Source organism: Centroberyx affinis, unplaced genomic scaffold (genome assembly GCF_046629955.1).
Source record: "Centroberyx affinis isolate AG114_WGS23_722 - 3 ecotype Tasmania unplaced genomic scaffold, CSIRO-AGI_Caff_v1 ptg002476l_1, whole genome shotgun sequence".
In the NCBI taxonomy this organism is placed as follows: Eukaryota; Metazoa; Chordata; class Actinopteri; order Beryciformes; family Berycidae; genus Centroberyx; species Centroberyx affinis.
In genome coordinates, this window is record NW_027280708.1 from 80,001 (window position 1) to 103,542 (window position 23,542).

The following is a 23,542-nucleotide window of genomic DNA, read 5'->3' on the forward strand; positions in this document are numbered from 1 at the left end:
AGACGGAGAGAGAAAGAAAATCAGGGCGTCCAATTGATATGTGTGTCAACCTAGTTCTGCCTCCACTGACTTCTTCCACCTTTCCCCTTCATCTTCCTCTTCATTCCCCTCTCTCTCTCTCTCTTCCCCTCCTTCCCCTCCCTCCCCTCATCTCATCAGTAGGGAGGACATTAAGATGTGACCTCGGTGAAATACACAGCAGCCATTTTAGCTTCCTGAGGCGATAGCAGACATTTACTGGCCCCATCTGTGAATAAGTGCCTTCCATTTAAAAAAAAAAAAAAAAACACCTGACATCAGCGCTTTAGAGCCACTCTGCCCTCTGGTGCTGCTAAACTTGGGTAGACGGAGCATGAAACTACCGGCCTGGTCACACCGGCTAGTGGAGTCGCGGTCTCACCACACAGTTCAGTGGATTGACTGCGAAATACAACATACCAGCAACGGTCAACATGTATGAGCATTTTGCGGATTGTGTCGGAATAACAGATAATAATAATAACTTTTATAATTGACTTTCAATGTTGGCACTTGGTTTGCCTTTTAAAGGAATAGTTCACCCAAAAATGACTCCAAAACAACTGAAGTCAGTGGGGACCGGTTCTTCAGAGTTCCAAAAAGACCTACAGTTTATTTACACCATCATTTAGTGCAAATCTTAACTACAGCTGATTGATTTGCAACAAATAATGGTGTATAGGTCTTTCTATTCACAGTGTGATTGTTTGGCTGTTTTTGTTTTGGAACTCTAAAGAACAGGTCCCCATTGACTTCAGTTGTTTTGGAGAAGGCTGCTACCAAGGGTGAGTAGATGACAGAATTTCCATTTTTGGGTGAACTATTCCTTTAAGACCAATTCGAACAGAATTGGAATTACAGGGTAATGCTGGTAGTAAAATATTAGCCATGCTCCTCTGTTATTTAACTCATTGCTCTGGACGGATTCCAACCAACGCAAAATTACAGATGGGGGCGGCTGGTTTGGTCAGATGTTCCTGGATGCCTGTGTCGCTGTGTGCAAAGCCCCTGCTGGCTGCTTCCAATACATACAGCACTCCAAAGTTCAGCACCGCATCCGAGAAAATAAGGCACCGGACCAGAGAGGAAACTGCCTCATCTCTGTGTGGGGGGAGAGAGCCTTGTTTTCAGGCTCTGCGAGTTTGTGCTGAAGCAGCGAAGGGCTCCTAAAAAACACTTTCATGTCGGCCCGGCTTCGCTCTCACAGACGATTTTCTTTTCATTGGCAATCAAGAAGAAGTGCGACTGCTGCCCAAATTATCTATAAATGAGTCGAAAGCCAGAGGGGTCTCTCCTCTCTCTCTAGAGCCATCAGACCACCTGCAACTTCTATACCTTTTCTATCTTAACTTGTAGTAGTATACACACAAAGTATCCGTGTGTCTCACAAGAGTAAAAAATTCAGTATTAACAATCCTAACTGCTGTCATGCCTAATAATGTTTCCATGAATTTCAACACAAAAATCATTGATTTGAGTGCAGTGAGTCCAGGATTATTAACTAAGAGAAGCAATGAATGAGTGGGAGTAGGCCTTGTCCAGAGTGTCTCCCCCACCTTCCATCCAGTGCACGCTGGGATAGACTACACCCCCCCCTCACATCTGTTTTGGTACTCTATTATGTACATGTTCTCTATACTGAAAACACACTTAAATATAGTGGGAAAAGTGTGTTTTTTGCCTTTTAGAACTCACGGTAGCTGCCTTTTGATAGAGAAATAACGATACAGAAAACCAAAAATTCTTCAACTTTCTTTGGACTGGATTACATGCAGATTCAGTGAGCTTTTTAACACACAAAGTAACTGATGGACTGTAATACTCCTGCTACGTTTCTTTCATGAAACAGGCATGTTTTATAGACTGGATATCAGTCCTATTCACCAAGCCCCTGGTCATTTGTGAGGAATCCAAAATGCTCCCACGCTGCCGATTTAAGGCGCTTTTTCGTGGGTTTGGTGTTGTCTCTTCTCTGTTAGCTGGTCTAGCCCCCACATAAACAACATGATTCACTCTCATGAGGAGTCTCGACAGGCGCGAATCTCGTCCAAATCTGAGGCTGCGTTCAAGAGCATAGAGCCGTAGACAGAGATACCGTAGCTGCTGAAATGCTTGGCGTTAATAGTGAAATAGGTTAATCGCTGCATCCCCAGCTTTAAGTGGGAAGAGAAACCGAATGAATGAATACATAAATGACTCAATGGTAGTAGCAGTATAGGACCGTGAGACAAGTCCGCTCAAGTCAGGCTGGATTCCAGGGCATTCAGCGTGGAAGCCCATTAGACTGAAACAGATTGTGGGAGTGGAACAGTGTAGCCTAGGGGTCGAAAACATTAACTGCTCTCACTCAACACTGTTCATCATTCCTTTGACAGCGGTGGAGAGGCAGCAAGAGAGGTAGAGTGTAGCGCGGAAGAGCTACAGCAGCTGATCTCACCGACGAACACGCCTTCGACCCGAGAGGAGGAAGCTGAAATGAGCCGCTGTATCGCTTTGGCTGGAACGAAAAACCTTCCGTGGCGGCAGGACCGGACGCCGCCGGCTTAGAGGGCACATCGGTGGAAAAGAGAGAGAGAGATGGAAGGGAGAAGGAGAAGAGGACGAGGAGGAGTGGAAGAAGGAAAGGAAAAAAGCCGGGGAGGGAGGGAGAAGACAGGAGAGGCTGTCCAAATCGCTGGTTTGACTTTCACTGGCCGTTAAAACAGAAGAAAGAAAGACACAGGAGTCTTGACATGTTCACGAAATGACCTGCCCTCCTGCAGGAATGCTACAGCCCCGTTTTCCACAAGACACTGACAAATCAATATCTGTCTGCGCACACACACACACACACACACATACAGTGAAGTAATAAAAACATGCAAAGCAGGGCTGGTCTTCTGGAATGAATTTTGAGGGCCAACTTTGTTATGAACTGGAGTAACCTTAGGCAGGGTGTGTTGCGGTTTAAGTAGCGATCAAGCAGCCACAGAACCTATTTCAGCTGTAGGCCAGGGCCGATATTCGATATTAGCGATCGATATCGCGGGGAAATACTGGGATATTTCCCACGATATCGAGTGGGTTGAGCGACAGGATCAATGAAAGAAGCTGAAACAAAAGCGGAGAGGAGAGAGTGTGGGAAGAGAGAGAGAAAAGAAAAAAAGTGAGGAAAAACAGAAGTGAGAGCGAGCCAGAAAAAACAGTCACTGAGAAAGGAGAGAGAGAGAGAGACGGAAACTGAAGAGCCAGCTAAAAAAACGCAGAAGCCTAGCTTACTGTGCCTTAACCTGTGAGCCGGTGTGTTAGAGCTGTGTGTGAGCGCGGTACTAACTCGACAGGCTGGGATTTCACTCTCGCTGATATCGGTTACATCACCCGTGCAGCTCCACCAGAAACACTTCTCCACCCTCGAACCTATAGGTGTGTGTAGGGCCCCGGCAAAGTCTGCGGTTAGAATCCCAAACGCTCACAATACATGCATCTGGTATGCATCATAGCCAGATCCCCAAGCTTTATCCAAACACAAGATACAGATCCATATACAGATGCGGATACAGATATGCTCACTTACAGTTTTGAACCAATGAGCAATAAAACTTTTTGTTTATTTCCTGATTGCGGAAAATATCACTACACAGCCACAAGACATGCTGTGTTTTGAGTATGTGGTGTGAACATGATCATAGACAAACCCCAATGTTCACCAACTATTTGGATAGTCAGCTATATTTACATACCCATATGCCCACCTTTGATTGAGAGCAACAAGTGGGGACACCATAAAAGTAAATTATCACAAAAATCACCCCTGGAATGCATTGGACATCACAGGTTGATTATGTATTTCATTTCAAATTTACACACAGAGAGAGTGTCAGTGCTGTCTAAGGGCGTGCCTGCACATAAACACATGAACACTGGTGCCTGCAAGTCAGCACAGAGCCAATAAGAGGGGGGGTGTTAAAGGGGAAGGAGGGGCCCTTGGAGCTTCATGGGTAATAAACGACAGACAGAGAGAGATGGGGGGGGGAGAAAAAAAGGAGGAGAAGCAGCTACCACCCTGTACATGCCTGAGCTTGTGCTGTGAATGGTTAGATATAATATATAGCCTGAGGTGGCATCTCTTAAAGCACTAAGACACACACACACACACAATTGCAGAGGCACAGACAGGCATGCACACGCTTGCACAGAAAGACAATTACATATGTACAAATACAACATAAAGTTTAATGCAGGTTGTGTTAACTTGGTGTATGTGTGTGTGTGTGTGTGTGTGTGTGTGTGGTGGGAATCGATGCTCATGCACTTACATATTCCTTGACGTTTTTGGTCTTGACAGCTTTGTAAGAGTAGTACGCAGGGTACAGGGTCCCAAAAACCAGCCTGGAAGGAGAGAAAACACACAACACTTAGATGAAGTTTATGTATTTCTATTATAAAGTCACATGGGAAATGGCCACAATAGTTCTGCCTAATTTAGTGGAAATATGAAGAAAAGATTTGTTGATTGAATGTCTGGGTCCCTACAAGACCGATGTTTGTACTGCCAATAAAATGTGTTTCCCTGGCAGTGTGTCCTCATTTTGTCCTCAGTGTGTTTTGAATTCATAAGGAACTGCATGAGGAAATGATGGCGTTGGAAATGCACTTAATACATGACAGGCAGACTGATGGATAGCCCAACTACTTCCTTGCAACATCAATGGACGCTTTGTTGTTTGAGATCATAAGAACAAACAAGTGTGATCTCCAGTCCCAAATCAGCCTCGAGTCCAAGTCATTAATGTCAAGTCTCAAGTCTAAATGTAGAACAGCAAGTCAAGTCAGAACAAATCAAGAGTCCAGTATCAATCTTACAGAAGACAGACTTCTCAATGCAATGTGGTTTTAATAGGATAAAAACTTGGTAAGAGCATCATGAGTTTGATTTCTATGAGTTACAACTTCAATAAATTCAATCATTCCATACAAATTCAGAAAACAGAATTTAAATTCAGTCGTCTGGTGAAACAAATCTCATCACTACCTAATCATAATTAGGTAGGTTAACTTTCATTCTTTGCAAACCCCTGAAATGATTTTAAACGCTTTTTACCGTTTGAAAAGCCAGCGATAAGGCAAACAGTCTACAAAAATGTAGCCTAAATGAATGTTATTTTTCTTCCCTGGTGTGACATGGAGGCGAAGACACCCCCAGGGGAAACACATTGGCTTTTTTTAGCTGCATTCTGGCACAGTTTCCGACAGTAAAACAACATTTTAAAGGACATGTCACATTATTACAAAGAATGAAAAGTAGCCTGTCGAAAGTAACCTACATAGTTGCCTCATACTAAATTTGGCACAACAAATAAACAATGCTGTCTCTACCTGGCTGTTACTAATGTGAGCAATATGGCCACAAAGATCCATTGGTCATGCTGGATACCTACAGTATATCTGCATTTAACTTAACTTACTATTTTAATACCTGCATTTAACTTAACTTACTATTTTTATACCTGCGTACCAAAGCAACACTTCCATTAATATGCTACTATCACATTCAACCCATGTGTATGTCTATTTTTAACTGTCCTTGCTGTTTTTAAGCCTGTGTCCCAAAACAGCTTCCCCTCCCATTTGTGAAGGACAACATTTTCTCTTGTACTACTTGTACTTTTTAAAACTCCAACCAAAATAGGAAGACTGTGAAATCCTCACAGCAAGCCGAGGCTTACATACAAAATTGTGATTTTCCAGTGAAAAACCATCAGCTGTCTCTGCAGAACAATTTGGGGACTTATTTTAATCTTGCTGTGATCCAGCGCTGGGTCCTGACCCAGACTCTGAAAACCACTGGAACAGAAGACAATGACTCAGTGTTTCCTCTATAATCTTCTGCAGCAGCAGCGGTTGGGGGGTAATTTTGGGTTTGGTTCCGCGTCTGGGCCCGTTTTGGTTCCAGCGCAGGTTTCGACACTACCTCGACTTACTGCACTCTGTGTTTTCTTTATGTTCTACGTTCAAAATCTACATTCCTTATTTGATTGTTGCAATCTTTGGTGCTAAGCGGTAACCGCTGTGGTGTTTTGCACTGTTCACGTTTGTGTTTCTGTTGGTGGCGCTCTTTTCTGTGCTCAGCCACGGTGGCTATCACGGCTCATGCTGACTACCCAGTTCTTCTTCTATTTATTCCAAACAAACCGGAAACATGGGCACCTCACTTCCTGTGTGCCAGAGGATTTTTCCCAGGAAAGAGCTACCAGACACCGGGTGACAAGAACAGCAAATGTAAAAGCTTTCATGAACTGGATACAGGTTGAATCACTGTTGTGTTACAGCAATCGGTTGTAGTACAACACATTGTTGTGTATTTGCACCCAATATGTGTTGCTTGGTGCCTACTTATTATGCTATAACAAGGGCAATTCCCACCAATTCTGGTCATGTAGCAATAAAGAATGATGCCAATGATGTAATTCTAAATTAGGGCTGGGCGATAATTCAATATTATCGTTTATCATCTTTCAGTGGAATCATATCGTGATGATATGAAGATATTTTAATATCGTGACACACATTTCTGCTGTCTAAATTGATGATGACAAGCAAATTGTACTTAAAAACTCTCATAAAATGAGGTATGGTAGGAATATTATTTGATTATTTCAGTTTTGTTTGACACCACACCTAACATTACCATTCGGTTCAATGAGATGAACATTAATTTGCTTATTTAACGTGATTTTGCATACATGAACCATATTGTGATATATATTGATATCGAGAAAAATCCTTATGATTATCATGATATTGATTTCAACCATATCGCCCAGCCCTATTCTAAATAGTTGGCAAATATCTTGGACTTTGGATCGACCTGCCTGAAGAGCTGAAGCTGGCTAAATCTATCATCTTTTAAATGACTTCATCAAATCACTTTTAGACTTGCTTTTTATGTGATGATCTTTTATTAATTGTTTTGACCTCCCTTTTATGGTTTACTTCTATATTTCTTACATTGCTTTCATGGCTTTGGCTGTCAATTTTGTCTGCTTTTGTCTGTTCTTTTACTACTTTATAAAGCACTTTAATGGCATTTTGAAAAAAGATTCCAGATATTCGTATGTTCCATTTTCTCTAGCGGCGTTGGCGTGGCCATTCACATCTGAATGGATAGATGGGAATATAGGACCAACCACTTATAGTACAGTGGAGAGAGCAAGACTATAGGTCTTTGTGGCTACTGTACACATCTACTGATAGTCCTTCACAGCAACAAAGCTCTCTTTCTACCCCGACTCACTGCACCCACATACACACACAGGCAAAAGTACTGACAAACAAATGAAAATCAGCACTTTCTCTCACACACAGTAACAAGGGCAGTCTGTTCAACCTCTCTGCTCTCAGCTGAGCTCCATATATTCTGCCTGACAGATCTGTGTGTGTGTGAGTGTGTGTGAGAGAGAGTAAGTGAGAGAGAGTTGCAAGAGCAAGAGAGACTGCTGGAACAATTTATACCAGGACACTCCCTACTTCTCTCTCTCTTCCCTCTCTCTCTCTCTCATTCTAACACCCCCCCCAACCCACACACACATACATACACACACACACGGCTGAGCGAGCTTACCATTTCTACGGCACAGCCTGTTCTCTGCAGCTGCACACAGTATACAGGCTGCATGCTGGATATGGATCTGTTCAACTTGTAGACAGGCTGCACACTCAACAGCCACAACACACCACTTATTATTTATTGTGACTTTTCAACAGGTTTTCCAAGGTTTCAAGATATAGCCTATTGGGTATTGAGGGGTTTTAGATACACTGCTACATCTTTGTTGTGTGGTGTGTGTTGTGGAGGGTGATCGCAAACATGGGACATAGTTGAGGATGAGTGTTGTCACGATAACAACAATTTCGATACTACTTGATACCATTTCAAGAGACTGAAGTGAGTATTTCGTTTCAGAATCGTTCGATAGCTTCGCGAAATGTGTCCACAATTCCATTTCAACCTCCTCTCTAGAAGGTTGCATGTGTGCGAATTGCAATAGTTAAAAGGCAGGGATGGGACAATATAGCCTATATCGAAGTGAATTGTATTGCAAAAATGTGACAATATGTATCGTGGGGCAGAAAAATGAATCGGGATATTAGCTACATTTTATTCTGCTGTAGCAATCACAAATGAGAATTGTGTTTTTGTGACAGGATGGAGTTAGGATAAGATTCAAACCAAGGTCATATGACAGGATAAGCCTGTCTTTCTTGATGACAACACTGACCTGACAAACAGCTTTAGCCTCAAAACCAGGGTGGGAACTTACCAGCAGCCACCCACCACCTGCTACTAAACACTGGCTCTGGTTGGTAAATGGCTCTATTGTGCCTTGTGACCTAATCAATAGCCATTTTTCCTGATAATTCTATCCATTATGCTGCTCAATTAGTGAAAATGGCTTGTATACTCCAGGTTAACCAGCAAGTGTGGCCCGTAGATGACAACATTTCCTACCCTGCTCACTTTCTACTTATTGCCTAGGTAGCACCTGATATAAAAGTGATGTAGCGCTTTATAGACAATACAACAAAAAATCTAAATCTAAGAAAAACAAGTAAGCAATAAACTCAAAACTAAACTTAAACAGGAGTAATAAAGCAGAACATGGATCAGAGAAACCAACTACCAACAACTACAGTGAGCACACAGCCTAAAACCATGGTGAGAAAACCATGCTCTATGTGTCCACCATGGCCATAGTTAAACATGACAGTCCAACAGGCTGTCTCCTGTGTACACACAGGACAGGCTGCTCAAATGAACTTTGCCCTCCTGAACCATTCAACAGCTCTACAGTGTTGGCTTGGTGACTCACATTACCTATTAAGGCAAGTAGACCAAGTGCGCACACACACACACACACACAGAGAGAGTCACCTAGCTGAAATCCTATCCATTGTCTAATTCAAGAGCTCATTTGTGAATTGGCTTCATCAGCAGCGTGGCCATCTATCATGTTGGTGGATTTAAGACTGGAGAGACATTAACCCTGCTGCATAAATGACACCAGTCACACCTAACACACACCTTGTAGGCATGGAGCAGGCAGAATAAGAACCGCCTCTATACCAGAGGTCCTCAGATAACATAAGATAAGCGTTAATGATCCCTGTGGGGAGACCGGGCCGTTGCAGCGGCAAAATAATAGGATACAGCTAAGTTATTTATGAATGAGAATAGAGCAATTGGGGGGGATTTAACATAACATAGATAACATTCTCGTGTTGAAACTGTCAAGTAGAAATGGATGAATGAAAAGTATGAAAAATATGACTACAGCAGTCTAACCCCCAATATAACCCAATATAAACTGACCACCATTTGAATGTGGATCGCTGACCACACGCGCATTTTTAATCTTTGCAAGATGAATTAGCCATAACTTTTCTATTAGAGAGTCACTTGGGATTTTTTTCTGTCATTACTCACTTTGCTATTGGCGTTCACTGAATGGAGTGATGCCAAATAAAAGGACGTTAAGTCGTCTTTACACAGAGCAGCTAACCCGGGGAAAAGGCAGAGGTGACCCAGGGTCAATTTGTGTGTAAATATGTCAAGCTGGAGAAAAGGTAGGTTAAAATAGCTCAGGAGAGACAGAGAGAGTTATATAACATATATATATATAGGCTAGGGAGAGAGAAACTGAAAGAGGCATGATCTTATTTAGAGTAACAACGCTAGCAGCCTGGACTGGCAGACTTGAGCTGCCAAATTTAAACTGGTGGCTAAGAACGCTCATGAATGCATTGCAGGGCTGCAACAATTAGGCTATTCATCATGATTGACAATAAAATGATTAGGATCTTCTGTTACTGATTTGTGGATTTGTGGTCAGATACTCAAGCCTTCGTCCATTTAGGGATCCAACGATCTGAAAAATCACAATTTAAGGAGCATTTGATGACCAGTTCGATTTGGGGGAACACACACTTCTCTCCCACTCAACTCTCATTGGCTATTGCTGGTCTCTGTTCACATTTGAGTGGTCGACCAGCTCACACATCAAGACATCAAGAATTGTTTCAACTGATTCAACTCCTAAAAACAGATTTGAAATAACTGTGATGGTCCCAACTGGATCTGGAGTCAAGGATTGACTAGTTCAAGATTAATTACATTAAGTCCTGAACTTTAATATTACAAGATCATCTGTACAACTGACCCAAACTTAATTAAGGAAAGTGGAAATGCTATCATTTTCTAAAAAAAAAATCTTAGGAAAAAAAAAAAAAAACAACAACTCATGTGTGGTCACTGTCTCCCTACAGACAAGATGTTGAAATCAGGCTTTCCCAGTCATTTAGAGTTCAGCTCAGTCAGGCCAAGTGTTAATGTAACAGTGCTGACAAATCTCCCTCTGCCTGTTTCATCTACACTCTTTCTCCCAGTCTCTGGCATTGTACTCATTCCTCTCCCATCTCTCTCTCTCTCCCACGTGCACACACACACACACACACATCAAAACCTTGCATCTGCAAAATGTCACATTTCCAGAAAACTAAGAAAACCAGCCTCGTTCTTAGCTTGACCACCATGCAGTGTTCAGTTTATTCAACATGGGTTTCATAAGACCAAGGGTGGTAGAATTTTCTCAACCCCTAAAGGGGCATGAAATCCTTCAATTGAAGTTAAAAACATGAAAGTCGCCAAGTCCGGAGTTAGGAGGTTTTCACATGACAACAGAAACGTACAAACACACACCCTCTTCAGCACGCTCACACACACACACACACCGTATATAGCCTTGGATACAGACATACTCCCTCTATCCAGAGCCTCCTCAGCAGCAGGCAGGGCGCCAACAACCACAGCGGTTTATTTTCCTGCTGTTGCTATGGAAACAGTGAGGCTGCCAGAGCTCACTTGCTCTCTCTCTCTCTCTCCCTATGACTCTCTCCCTATGACTCTCTCTCAATTCAATGCACTGTGCTTTATTGGCATGAAAGTAAAAGGACAATATTGCCAAAGCGTCGAGATAAAAGATCAACATTTGTACGCGAAATCCCTTTCCCCTCTTGTATCGTGTCTGTGTGTGTGGCGGAGGGACCCGTTACACAAAAACCCAGATCCTGCACTGTCCAGGCACTGAGTATCAGCAGTCTGGGTGGAAGTTGGCAGTGTTTGTGTAGAAACATTGATGCACAATACTCTCTCTCCCTCTCTCTCTCTTAGTTGTGCAGCAGTGCAGCTCAAAGCCAAACGGGCGAGTCTCTCCTCTCCAAGGCTGTAATTTGAAGACCCAAGTGCTTGGGTACCAGGTCTTATTCATGCTAATGAAGGACCATTGTTGCTGTGATAATAGCAGGTATTTGTGTCTCGATTGCTCCTAATTTGTTTTGACTGCAGTGCGAGTGTAGCCACATAGCTCCTCCACGCACTCCACACATGGCTGGGCCCGTGGTGTGAAGGAAATAAAGGCAGTAATAAACAACAACATCAACAATAATAACCTAACAAGGCAACGGTCCAACATGTCGCCCCCCTCCCCGTGAATGATGCAGTCCCCTTCTGGGCCAATCAGTGTCACGTTCTACAAATGTGAAAAAGGTCAAAATTTCAGTCGGCAACGCAACACAACGCAAATATAATGTGTAGGATCATTTGCATTGCCTGCTAGTCTTTTGCTTTTTGCATTTCTGGCCCCATGTTGGATAATTGTAAAAATGATGCAGTCACCCCACAGGCCACTTAGTTAAATGAAAAAGCCTCAGGGAGGAAAACTGTTTTTCAAGAAATTTAAAATAGTGAAAACACGGCGTACATTGATGGCCTGAGAGGCTAGCTAGACATGTGAACCAAATTTCATATCATTCCAACTTATGGTGTGGGAGATATGACTGGTTTTTACCATTTTTTCATTTTGACCTGTGATTGCAGCACCCTCCTTTAGCTAGTTACTGTAATTTTGAAAACACTGGAGAGATGAAATGCATCATTCCCCCAAGTTTAATCTGATCATTAGTGCCCCTTAAAAGAGGGCACCCGCTCTCAATTGACCACCCTGAATAAATAAAGGTAAACAGTGTCAAAGGCTACATTCACAGTAGTGCTCAATTCTGATTTTTTGCTCAGATATCAACTTAACGAAATTTATTAGGATTCTTCCCAGAAATAGGCTTAGCGTATGACTATTCAAAATTCTTTCATTTCATTATTTTGGTTGGTTTGGATTGGTGTCATCAATCGGTTCTCCTTATCGGCCTTTGGAAAAGAAATATAAAAATTCTTGCGATCGATTGATTGGTGCATCTCTAAAATTTATCCCATCATATTGCCAATTTACTCATCTCAACCCAATTCCTGAGACGGTAATACTACTGCATTGTGAACCCGGTTTTGTGTAATGAATGGGCTTGTGAGCTAAGCATTCATTACATGCCTAATCATTAGTGATAACAGTCATATACCAGCAGTAGGCATGGGATGATATGAAAATTTCATGTCACGATTATCCTGGACAAAATAACTGCGATTCACGATATTAACCCGATAATCATCAAAATAGGCTTAAAACTCTTAAAATGGCACTAAAACATACTGGAATCACTTTACCTTACATTTTGTTAAGAAACAAATATTTTTATTGCATCATAGGACACATTTCTTTTTTTTGTGAACATCCTTTTTAGTGAAAAACAAACAAGGACAGATTCAGACTCTCGCCAACACCCAGCAGGTAATCACAATGAGAGAAAAATCCATTAATAAAAAGAATCTACCTATCAACCTGATATCCAAGCATTCACATGGTTCAATTAGTTATGTGTTGTAAATGCACAGTAAATGAATAACTTGTTTTGAGGATATTCACGCTCATGTAAGGATATTCACGATTATCCCGATAATGGAAATTCACAGAGATAAAATTATCTTGAGTGTTTTTATCGCGATAAAAGATACAATCTTATATCCTCCCATCCCTAACCAGCAGGATATCTGGTTCAGACCTGTGGTGGGTATTAATCTCCATGTTAGAGAGAGGCGTAGCATGTCAGAGAACACCACTATCTACCGCCGATAAGACAGGCCAATAGCTCACTTACATACAGTAATTGCTGTAGAATTGTTCAGAGAACAAGCCCTGGGTCAAACAGTTCTACCAATAAATCATTGTGGAATGTATTAACCTCAATGGAGTCTCTGAAAGGTGAGGGTTAGCCCATCTATTCAGCCCGTGTCAAGTAATCTGTCAAAAAGAAAACTAAACTAACTTCCAAACAGTTTCCTGTGATTTTCTAAACTTTCTGGCACTCGTAGTATGCTTTGTGACAAACTCCACCCACCTACCAAATAAGGAGCTTAAAAAAAAAAAAAACACTTAAAAGTATTTGCAAATACCGTTTGACCTAAATCCACTCTGACTTCCATGACTGCACACAACCTAGTAAGGAACAAGCGGCCAACAAGCGACAACAATAGAGTGCTCAGAACGAGAAAGGAGAGCAGATTGGTCGCCTTTCCTACAACAAAGGGATTTACAAAGAGATTTAATGTCAAGTGGCAGTTAATGGATAACGCTTTATCCCAAAATGAAACCGCACTTGTGCTCAGGCAAATCTGTCCCACTGTACCCTCACAGAATAAAACAAATAAGGACAAGAACATCCCAACTGAGTTTTCAAACTAAACTTTAAAACTCCAAGTAAGTAAGTGGTTCATCTAAGGTTTCTATTGCATGAAGCTGATGATGTAGAAGTAGTAGGGCTGAACGATTTTGAAAAAATATCTCATTGCGATTGTTTTGACTGATATTGCAATTGCGATATGATTTGCGATATTAGAGGGAATGATAATTTTGACATCATTATTCTCATTTTCATTGAAAAACGTATCAAAATGATTATAGTGTGATTTTTGCGGGGATCTGTACCAAACAAAGATGTTTTCTTAAGTCTGTAGAATATGATGTGTAGGCCAGGACATCTCTGCAGCACCACAATATTTACTTTAAAATGATATTTTGACACACATTTCGCTTTAACAAATACTGCGCCTCCTGCGATTTGAAAATTGCAGTAGGCCATATTGCGATTTCGATAAAATTTAAATTAATTGTTCAGCCCTAGATGACAGCTCATCAAGATGAGTGACATGTGCTGAGGCAGGAACTTGACCGACTCAGGAGAAGGAGGGCGGGACTAACAATACACTTCCTTTGTCAAGGTGAAAGGTTTTTAAGTTCTCTTTCATTCTGCCTGATTTTAAGACCAAATTAAAAAACAAAACTAGAACAGCATAGAGAGATATAGCTATACTCACGCTGCTTGCATGTAATGTACGCAAGAGGTCAGAGTGCCTGCAAGCATGAATGTTTTTGAAACAAACTGTGATGAAGATTTGTGCTAAATAATGGTGTAAATATCAGTCTTTTCCACTCACAGTGTGATTGTTTTTTGCCGTATTTGGAACTCAAAAGAAACTTCACGGCATGAGGGTGAGTAGATAATGACTGAATTTTCATTTTTGCGTGAACTACTCCTTTAAAGACCCGTGGATACCCTGTTTTTCCATAAACCCCGCTCACACAAAGGAAGCTGGACCTGCACTGAAACATTCTTGAAACAATTTAGTGAAAAGTAGGGCCCCATCTTCCTACCACCACACCCCCTCCCAGCTCTCCATTTCCCCCCCGTCTTCTCATTCCCCTTCTCCCTATTTCAACACCCTCTCCCCCACTCTCTCTCTCTCTCTCTCTGCATGCAGCTGAGAAAATAGCCCCGCTGCCTTTCGATGGGTCTTGACTGTGGGCTCCGGGTCAACTTCCTGGTTTCCTGACACCGTACACCCACCAACAACCAGATGGAGGGAGGGGAAGGACAGGAGGAAAAGAGCGAGAGAGACCGAAAGAAAGAGAAAAAGGAGGGAGCAAAAGCAATAAAAAAAACATGAGAGAGACACAGCGAGACCAGAAGAGAGGGAGGGAGAGAGAACAAAAGAGAAAATATCCAAAGAGCTCCAAGATCTGGGCTACCACCATCTGGTTTGAGCTTCAAGAATAAGAACTTGATTACATGACTTTTCCCCTAAAAACACAGAGGGGGAATTGTTGGGAGAACTGCTGCTACAGCACATAGGACTGGCTACAGTCCAGGTCCGAGAGGATTTCCTCATGGGGAAATAAATGACAGGCGTCAGTCAAACTGGTCTTAAAACTCTAACTCTTCTTTTCACATTAAAATACTGAGTTAACATGAGTTTAAACTATATCATAAAGAGTAGGCTAACTAAACCCCAAACCTGTGTAAACCTGACTTCTAATGGTAAAAAGCTTACTACTGAAATTGTCATCTGCTATTAGCTGATCTTTGGTGCCAGATGATGTCACCAACACACAAATATCGGGCTGCTGTCCTTTGGCAAACGTTTGATTCCAATTTTGTTGTTTCTGTTCAATTTTGTCCTGAGTTGAATTTAGAGTTTACATGATCCCGCCTGTAAATAACATGACTCTGGGGTACAAAGCCAGTAAGACAAGTTTTTCTTCTTGAAGGGCTGACTTTTTGGATATACAACCATATTATCCAACACTAATGAATGACAGGTATATGTGCCCCATCCCTAGTGGAGAATGTACACCATGCATCCTGAAAGACTTGTTCTTCACATTGCTGAGAAATACAGTCTTGTGACTAGCAGGCAGAGAACTCACTCTGCCAAAAGAGACTAGATGCACAACATTCCAGCATTTGACAGTGCAACCGTTTTAGTAGAATATGTTCTCAAAAGTAAACTCAAAATAATAGAAAATTAAAAAAGGACCACATGTGCAACCTGAGATTCCACGCACAGATAGGTATTCAAATGTTAATGACAACTATGACAGATCGACTTTTTTATTGTGCTCTTTTTTCAAAACTCTGCACAGCACATCTGCACTATGTAAAAAAATATCACCATGGAAGCCAGTATTCTGTGGAAGAATAACAGACTTTTTCAAGATCCATCCATCTTCTAGCTGCTTATTCGGGTTAGGGTTGCGGTAGCAGCAGGGGGGGAGCAGGATACGATTTTCCCTAACCGATCACTAGAGACCGACGTATCCACCTGAATCTAACATCATTTCATCAAGTCGACATTGATGCGAAAAAAACATCTCCCGTTTGAATAAATGCCTTCAAAGCAGAGTGCTGTTCAGATTTCAAAGTAATTGGTACTTTTAATGGATTTAGAACAGCCTCGATAGCAGCGTCTATCTTATTACTCCTCCTTGGTTCCGGCGCACAGCTTGACAACAGCTTGACAAGGGCGTTAGTCCTGCCCGTGGTGCTGATTGGCTAATCGTTATCCCCCCCCCCCCCCCCCCCCACGCTCATTGGACTGGTCGATTTTTCAACCGAGCGAAACCGCTGGTTCATGTCACGATGCCAGACCAGAATCAGTCAACTCGGTGGAGTGGGCGGATTCAAAGGTCCGGACCCAGGCAACAGAACACCTCCAAAGAGAGGCACCCAGGGGCATCCTTACCAGGTGCCCAAACCACCTCAACTGGCTTCTCTCAATGTGGAGGAGCGGCGGCTCAATACCGAAGTGGTCCCGGATCGTTGAACTGCAGTTACCCTGCAGAGGAACCTCATCTTGGCCGCTTGTATCCACAATCTCATTCTTTCGGTCACTTGGACTTGGAGGTGTTGGTCCTTGCAAGCGTACAGGGACCAAACGGCTCGCAGCCAATACTGTCGCAGCGCCTCCCGCAGGACACCTCGGGGAACGCGGCCGTACGCCTTTTCCATATCCACAACACACATGTAGACAGTATTAGCAAATTCATGACCCCCTCGATTATCTGCGAGAGGGTAAAAAGCTGGTCCACTGTTCCACGACCAGGACGGAATCCACATTCCCTTCCCGCACCTTGGCATAGGCTTTCCCAGGGAGGCTGAGCGGTGTGATTCCACGATTGTTATAACACAGCACACCCGCCGGTCTTTTTGTGGAGTCCCTAGCAAACCCTCATTACACAAGAGGGAGATGCATGCAAATATTTTGGCACTATCCCTTGCATAAGGCTGCTAATGAATTTAAAGTGTCAAGCTCATATTGCTGCTAATAGTAGCTGTTGCCCAAGTAACCAGTCTAATGAAAATACATCAGCACACCAACCAGAAATACACAACCAATAGCTTGAGAAAGCAGGATCTAGGCCAGTATAATTAGATACAAGTAGTTATCCTGTCTAGAGCAGGCTCCACATTGCACTCCACTTCTAAACTAGCTTTAGATTTACTTCCTCATTTCATTCAGGTTAGACAGCCACTATATATTTCTAAACTCTTTTAACTTGTTACATTTGCTCCTATCTTAAAGTCTAGATGAAATGAAAAATGCATTTTTAACCCTTTTAGATCACATCCCCGGTCATATTGTGCACCTATTTAACAATATATGCCAAAAAAAAAAAAAATCTATTTCTTTGTGTTCTTATATCAAAATCCATTCATGTTTTTTTAAATTTATTTTATTTAAACCTTTATTTAGACAGGTAATCTCATTGAGACACGGGGTCTCATTCACAAGAGAGACCTGGTTGGGCAACAGCAGCAGTACAACACAAAGTTACAGACAGGACATGTTTTCTTCCTGTAAAACAAAATATGCCGTGTGCTTACGTAAGCATGAACCAACCAACTTCAACCAATAATATCATGACATCCACCCATCAATCATTCTTCAACCTGGTGTGTGTGGAGCCAACAGTCCTCTGTAGCTCCGTATCCCGCTGAACTCTAAGCCCCGCCCACTGTTTAGCGGTCCAATCAAATGCGAAGGATTTGATTTAAATCCCTCTTGTGACTGTACACCGCTCAAATATTCCGTTTCACTGGGAAATACGTCACAGTACAGAAGCTAAAGACGCTCTAACTTCAGTTTCAGTGGGACTTTAAATTCACCAACTTTAGCTTGAAATACAATGACTAAACCCCATGGGACTTTTTATCTCTGCGGACATATCTGCTATTGGCATGTTATACATCCTTATTCCTTAGGGTGTGCGGCTCAATATCTGACATCCATGTAAACTGTGTATCAAATTATGACATTTGCAGTCCTACAGTTATTTCTACTTTTAAAAGCATATCAAATCCATTTGACCTCTGTTACATGGTTGAGTATACACAGACAAGCCTTCCTTTATTCTGAGCCAAAAGAGCTTTTGGTGAATTTTACCAGAAAGGAAAAAGGAGCCTATTTTTCCAACAGAGTTTTTCCTTCAGACAAGGGATGCAGCGATTAACCAATTTCACTTTTAACCGCTCTTTAAAACACCATGGTTTTCTGACAGCATGCATTTCAGTAGCTACTGTATCTTTGTCTATGATTCTGTGCTCTGGAATGTAGCGTTACAAGAGTGAATCACGTTGTTTGTGTTAGGGATACATTAGCCAACAGAGAGGATACAACAACCCGGCCATATATCCACCAAAAAGTGCCTTAAATCAGTAGTGTGGGAGCATTTTGGATTCCTCAAAAAAATGACCAGTGGTTGCTGAAGAAGATCGATATTCAATTCAAAACCAATGGGTCAAACACAGCTAACATCCTACAGCGTCTTCCGGATCCATCCACCCTTGCATGATCAAGGCATGGTAATACAAGCTGAAACATGTTTGAATCGGTGGCAAGTTGCTTACTGAAACGTAAAGGTGGTAGGGGAATACGTGTAAAATAGTCACGTGCAAGCAACAAAGTAAGTGAGTGAGTTAAGAGTTGGGCTTTCAATGTAATGTAAGCCAGTGTCAACAAAGCAGGAATGGGAGCACTGCAGCAAACCATCACGACTTTACGTTTAAAAAAAGCTCACCAAAACCGCATGTAATCTAGTCCAAATTAAGTTTAAGTATGCAAAAAGTAAGTAGTAAAAGTAAAAAGTATTCCAGCATTTCTTCTAATTAGGGTCTTCCAGTCTTTGGGGTCTATCTGTCCGAGTCATCATAAGTCATTTGCTGTGATATTTAGCCTATTTCTTGTTCACGCATTCCCACCTGCATTGATAAAACACATATAGGCAAGGTGTAAAAGACTCTATTCTAAGTCTAATCCTTTTTTTGTCCAAAATGCAGTTACTGTATTACCTATTGTGAATTCTAAAAGGCATTTACATACTTTTTTATATTTAAATGTGTTTTCAACATACAGTACATGTTTTTGCTTTTTTTTTGCTTTTTTTCTTGCAGGACCAGAAGTAATGGTGTGAAAATTACAATAATGAAATTCTCCTCTGATTTTCACCGTCCTTAGTGTTGTAACAATAAACCGGTGCATAACAATGATTTTTCCTCACACTATAATCGCACCATCAAAATCTCAAAAGTTCTACAAAGAGTTACACAAACAGCATCCAACTACTTTTAGCTCAGAGAAAACATAAAGCAATGGATAAAGAATGCATAACTCATATTTAGGGCAAAAATGTTACCGAAATCGTTTTACCAGACCTATGCATGGAAAAAGACATAAAACAAAACAATAAAACATGCATGGGGGTGACCTAAAAGTTTCATAAGCACTGTTGTGGCTGCTGAATAAGAGAGAAAGGAGAGGCTATTTGTCTTGTCCTCCCCTCCCTCCTGTCCTGTCCACCACATTCCTATCCTCCAGGGATGGGACGCTTATGTAACCACCAGGTTGTATACAGAGAGAGGGAGGATAAAGGATCGATTCAAAGCAAGAAAGAAAGGAAGAAAGAATGCTGCTAGAGTAGAAAATGGGCGTTTTCCTCTCCAAACTGAACACTTTGTGCTCCAAGTCTGAACCTTCTCGCCGCTGACTTTGTTCAGAAGGAGCCTCCGCTTTGCCAAAACAAATTCATGCAAAGCCAATCGAATTCCTTCTCTCTCTCCTGAAAATATTGTGACTGGCAAGCAAAGTTGGGCAGGGCTGGCTAATAATATCTTCGAGATGACAGCGAGACTTTGACACTCCTTTACAGCTGAACGTGTCGAGGCTTGAAAACGCCACCTTTCCCGTTACCTTACATAAAGTTATTCATCACGGTTGACTCACCGACAAGTTGCAACGGCCATGCCTCAAAAACAAGTTGGTAGCGTTTAGCTTTAGATAGAATAGCAGACCTCCAACCAACTAGTTTGCCGTTTCAAAACTATTCATATTAAATAAAACAATGTGTTTTGGTGTCTGGATACCTGTTTGGTTACCTAATGTCAATTGCCGTTGAAAGAGTTTTCTCTCTCACACACACACACCTAGGAAGTAAAGTTAAAGTGGCTAAACTCATCAACAATGCCCGCTAAAGTTAGCCAAAGAAGCTAATAAGTTAGCCTAGCATGCTAACAAAGCTCAACCGCGTCAACTGCCCTTATTTTTTTTCCAAGTCGGTGAAAAGAGTCGTTTTAGTTTCTTCTCTAGACGCTCAATTGTTGCTTTACTTACACGACGCTTCTCGAAATCATCCAGGACACCATGGTTCCCCTCTTTGTTGTGTAGGGTTGTGGTTAGGTACAGGAGAGGGCCCAGGTGGCAGGAGACACAGCGGCCCGGCGGGTAACGCTAACGGCTAGGCGCACCGCTGTAAACTTCGGCCAAAACTTCGGTGACCGATTCCAGGACGAGCTTAGATACCGCGCTGACTCTCAGTCAACGAACATGTCCGTAAGACGTCCGGTTTCACACACCTATCTCCGTAGCCATAAGCGCGGAAAATATTTATCCAGCTTGGTTTTTGTTGTTTTTCATCAGTCCCTTATCTCCTCCAGGTCTCCTATCTCCCCTCTCGTCTCTCCTCTCCCCAGTTCCTGGCAGCAAAACGGTGCTCCGACAGCAAGTGACGTTAATAGGAAGGAACGAGCTCGCGAGGCCTACTATTGGCCACTTCGGTCTGTTTACACCAAAGACGAGCTGTCATTGGCTAGCCAGGTTGGTCCATGTGACTTTTACGTTTGACAGCAGCGGGGGAATTTCGTGCTCAGCGATTTCGTTTCTGATTGGTCGCTTTTCGATTCGTGGCGGCTTAAAACCAATCGGTGACCGCAGCGATGAGGAAATTGAGTGGCTTTTCCACGCGTTGTTGTTGCAAGGAAGTACAGCAGGTTAAAAACCCTCATTGGTTTACTGGCGTTTTAAAAATAGACAAATTCTAATGGACCAGCGGGCAAGAGCTATTTGAAGAGCACAAATAAAGAGAAGGCCTCTCTCGCGGTTATGCAGAATTACATTTCCTCCTTTTAATTACATTGTATTGTGTAATGCTTTCAAGGCCCAGAGGAATAAGATTTTAATGATGAACAACAATAAAATAAATTTTTTAAAAATTGAAACACTGAGCTTTTCCACATGGGACCTATACAGTGAATAGCATATCAAAACATATGAATACTCTTTCCTAAGCCTAACCCATTAATAACAGACCTGTGATTAATTTTGGTTCATTACCTATAGTTTATCGTTTAAACACATAATGTATATTACTGTATTTTGCATGCCGTATAGCATTTTGAGACAAGAAGTTGCACATTCAGGGGATATTGAGCTAAAGTAATTGTAAAATACTGTGATAAAAGATAGTCATTTTGTTTAGATAGACAAAAAAAAAGAAGGATATCGACTTATTCTGTTGTTTGCACTTATCATAAGTGGCTCTGGGTAAGATGCCCAACTTGATGCCTGCAATGTAAATGCGATACAGAGTGTCTTTGTTCTTGCTCATTACGTAAACCACGCGAGTCTTGAAGTCGTAATCATATTCATCACAATTTTCCATACAATGCACTTGGCAGACACCAACCCCATCTGTGAGCTTCAGCGTGTGTCTCTTTGTATGTGTATGTGCGCCTGCTGTGTGTGTGTGTGTGTGTGTGTGTGTGTGTGCAGCCATGAGCATGTGATTGTGCCTTTGTATAGTTGCACATATGCATGTGTTTGCTGTATGTGCATGCGTGCATGTACAGGTGTGGTGTGCGTGTATGTATGTATGTGTGTGTGTGTGTGTGTGTGTGTGTGTGTGTGTGTGGCTGAGGTCCATAGCTACTTGTTATTCATGAAGGTGGCTGCTGCAGTGTGCAGCAGTGTGAGGGAGATTCCCAGCGGAGCCTCTCTGGTCACACAGCCTGTCTGAGACGCCATCAGAGGATCACGGCTGAACAGAAAACACATCCACACCGAACATTCAGCTGCCACACTGGAAATATATTAGTCCTAGGTTTAGGGCCAACAGCCACACCAGCCATTCTGCACAGCACAATACCGAATATTAGGGCTGGGTATCGCCACTGATTTCCCGAATCGATTCGATTCCGAGTCACAAGGTCCCGATTCGGTTTTGATTCGATTCAATATGGATTCGGTTAGGGATATTTCAGTTACAATATCAATTTTGCTTGGATATGAAAGAGATGCTCAGAGAACTAATGCTGTAAATTGTACAAGGAACCCTCTAACCTGGTGCATTATTAAAAATATTAATGTTTACATTAAGAAGTGACCCCAAAGCAGTTACATTAATGTACTTTTTATTTAACATGGCCAACACACTACAGCAGTCAACACAATATAGTGCAAGTTGTGCAGCTCTACAGACTCTACAGGCATATATTGGGCATATATTAAAAGATCGATCTCGGGATTTTATGAATCGATATCGGATCATTCAAGTGAAGATCGATTTGAATCGTAAAATCGATTTTTTAAACCCAGCCCTACCGAATATATTGATATATCAATGTGTATATGTATCAATATCAGTGACTATTAATGTTTGACTGAGTCATGTAACACTGAAAACATATAGGCAGTGATGTAGCGGTACAAATACAAACTGTGACCTCCAGTCAATGCTCATCACAAGGTCAACACCACTGATATGAACAAAAATCACAATCACATATAAACAAAAAACTGTTAGCGAAGTATTCATATGTTTTTATATATATGGTAAAGGTTTGGGGCTAACAACCACAGCAGGCATTATGAACCAGAGGTGTGACCAAGTCAACTTTACTTGAGTCCCAAGCCAGTCTTAAGTCTTGAGGCATGGTGGATGAGTTGAGTCCCCCCCCCCCCCCCAATATGTGAAGCGCTTTGAGTACCTAGAAAAGCGCTATATAAAATGTAATCAATTATTAATTATAAGTCTCAAGTCAAGTCCCAAGTCTAAATGTAGATTACCAAGTCAAGTCCATGTCATTAATGTCAAGTCTCAAGTCTAAATGTAGAACAAGTCAAGTCAGAACATATCAAGAGTCCAGTATCAATTTAATATCTTAAAGAAAACTAAATATCTAGGACTTTTCAATGCAATATGGTTTTAAAAACTTGGTAAGAGCATCATGAGTTTGATTTCTAGAATCAGTTTCAACTTCAATAAATTCAATCATTCCATACAAATTCAGAAAACAGAATTTAAATTCAGTCGTCTGCTAGAACAAATCTCATCACTTTCAATCTAAGTCATTTACACAAACACAAGATCTCAAGTCAAGACTTTAGAAACCTTTTCAAGTCATCAGAGTACAAGTCAGAGTCAAATCCCAAGACACC

General features: G+C 41.8%; 1 protein-coding gene across 2 annotated transcripts in view; it reads right to left on the reverse strand.

The window, feature by feature from the left end:
* Nucleotides 1-20,798, reverse strand: part of reep3b (receptor accessory protein 3b) — a 37,318-nt gene extending 16,520 nt beyond the window's left edge. Inside the window, exons 1-2 of one of the 2 annotated variants that reach the window (XM_071534020.1) lie at nucleotides 20,441-20,798; nucleotides 4,314-4,386 (exon numbers count right to left, since the gene is read on the reverse strand). In XM_071534020.1, the coding sequence (XP_071390121.1) occupies nucleotides 4,314-4,386; nucleotides 20,441-20,472 (105 nt within the window). In that variant the 5' untranslated portion in view covers nucleotides 20,473-20,798. Of the gene's footprint in view, nucleotides 1-4,313; nucleotides 4,387-7,592; nucleotides 7,622-20,440 lie in introns of those variants that run through there. The other variant, XM_071534022.1, reaches the window with a different exon arrangement.
* Between the last annotated feature and the right edge of the window lie 2,744 nt (nucleotides 20,799-23,542).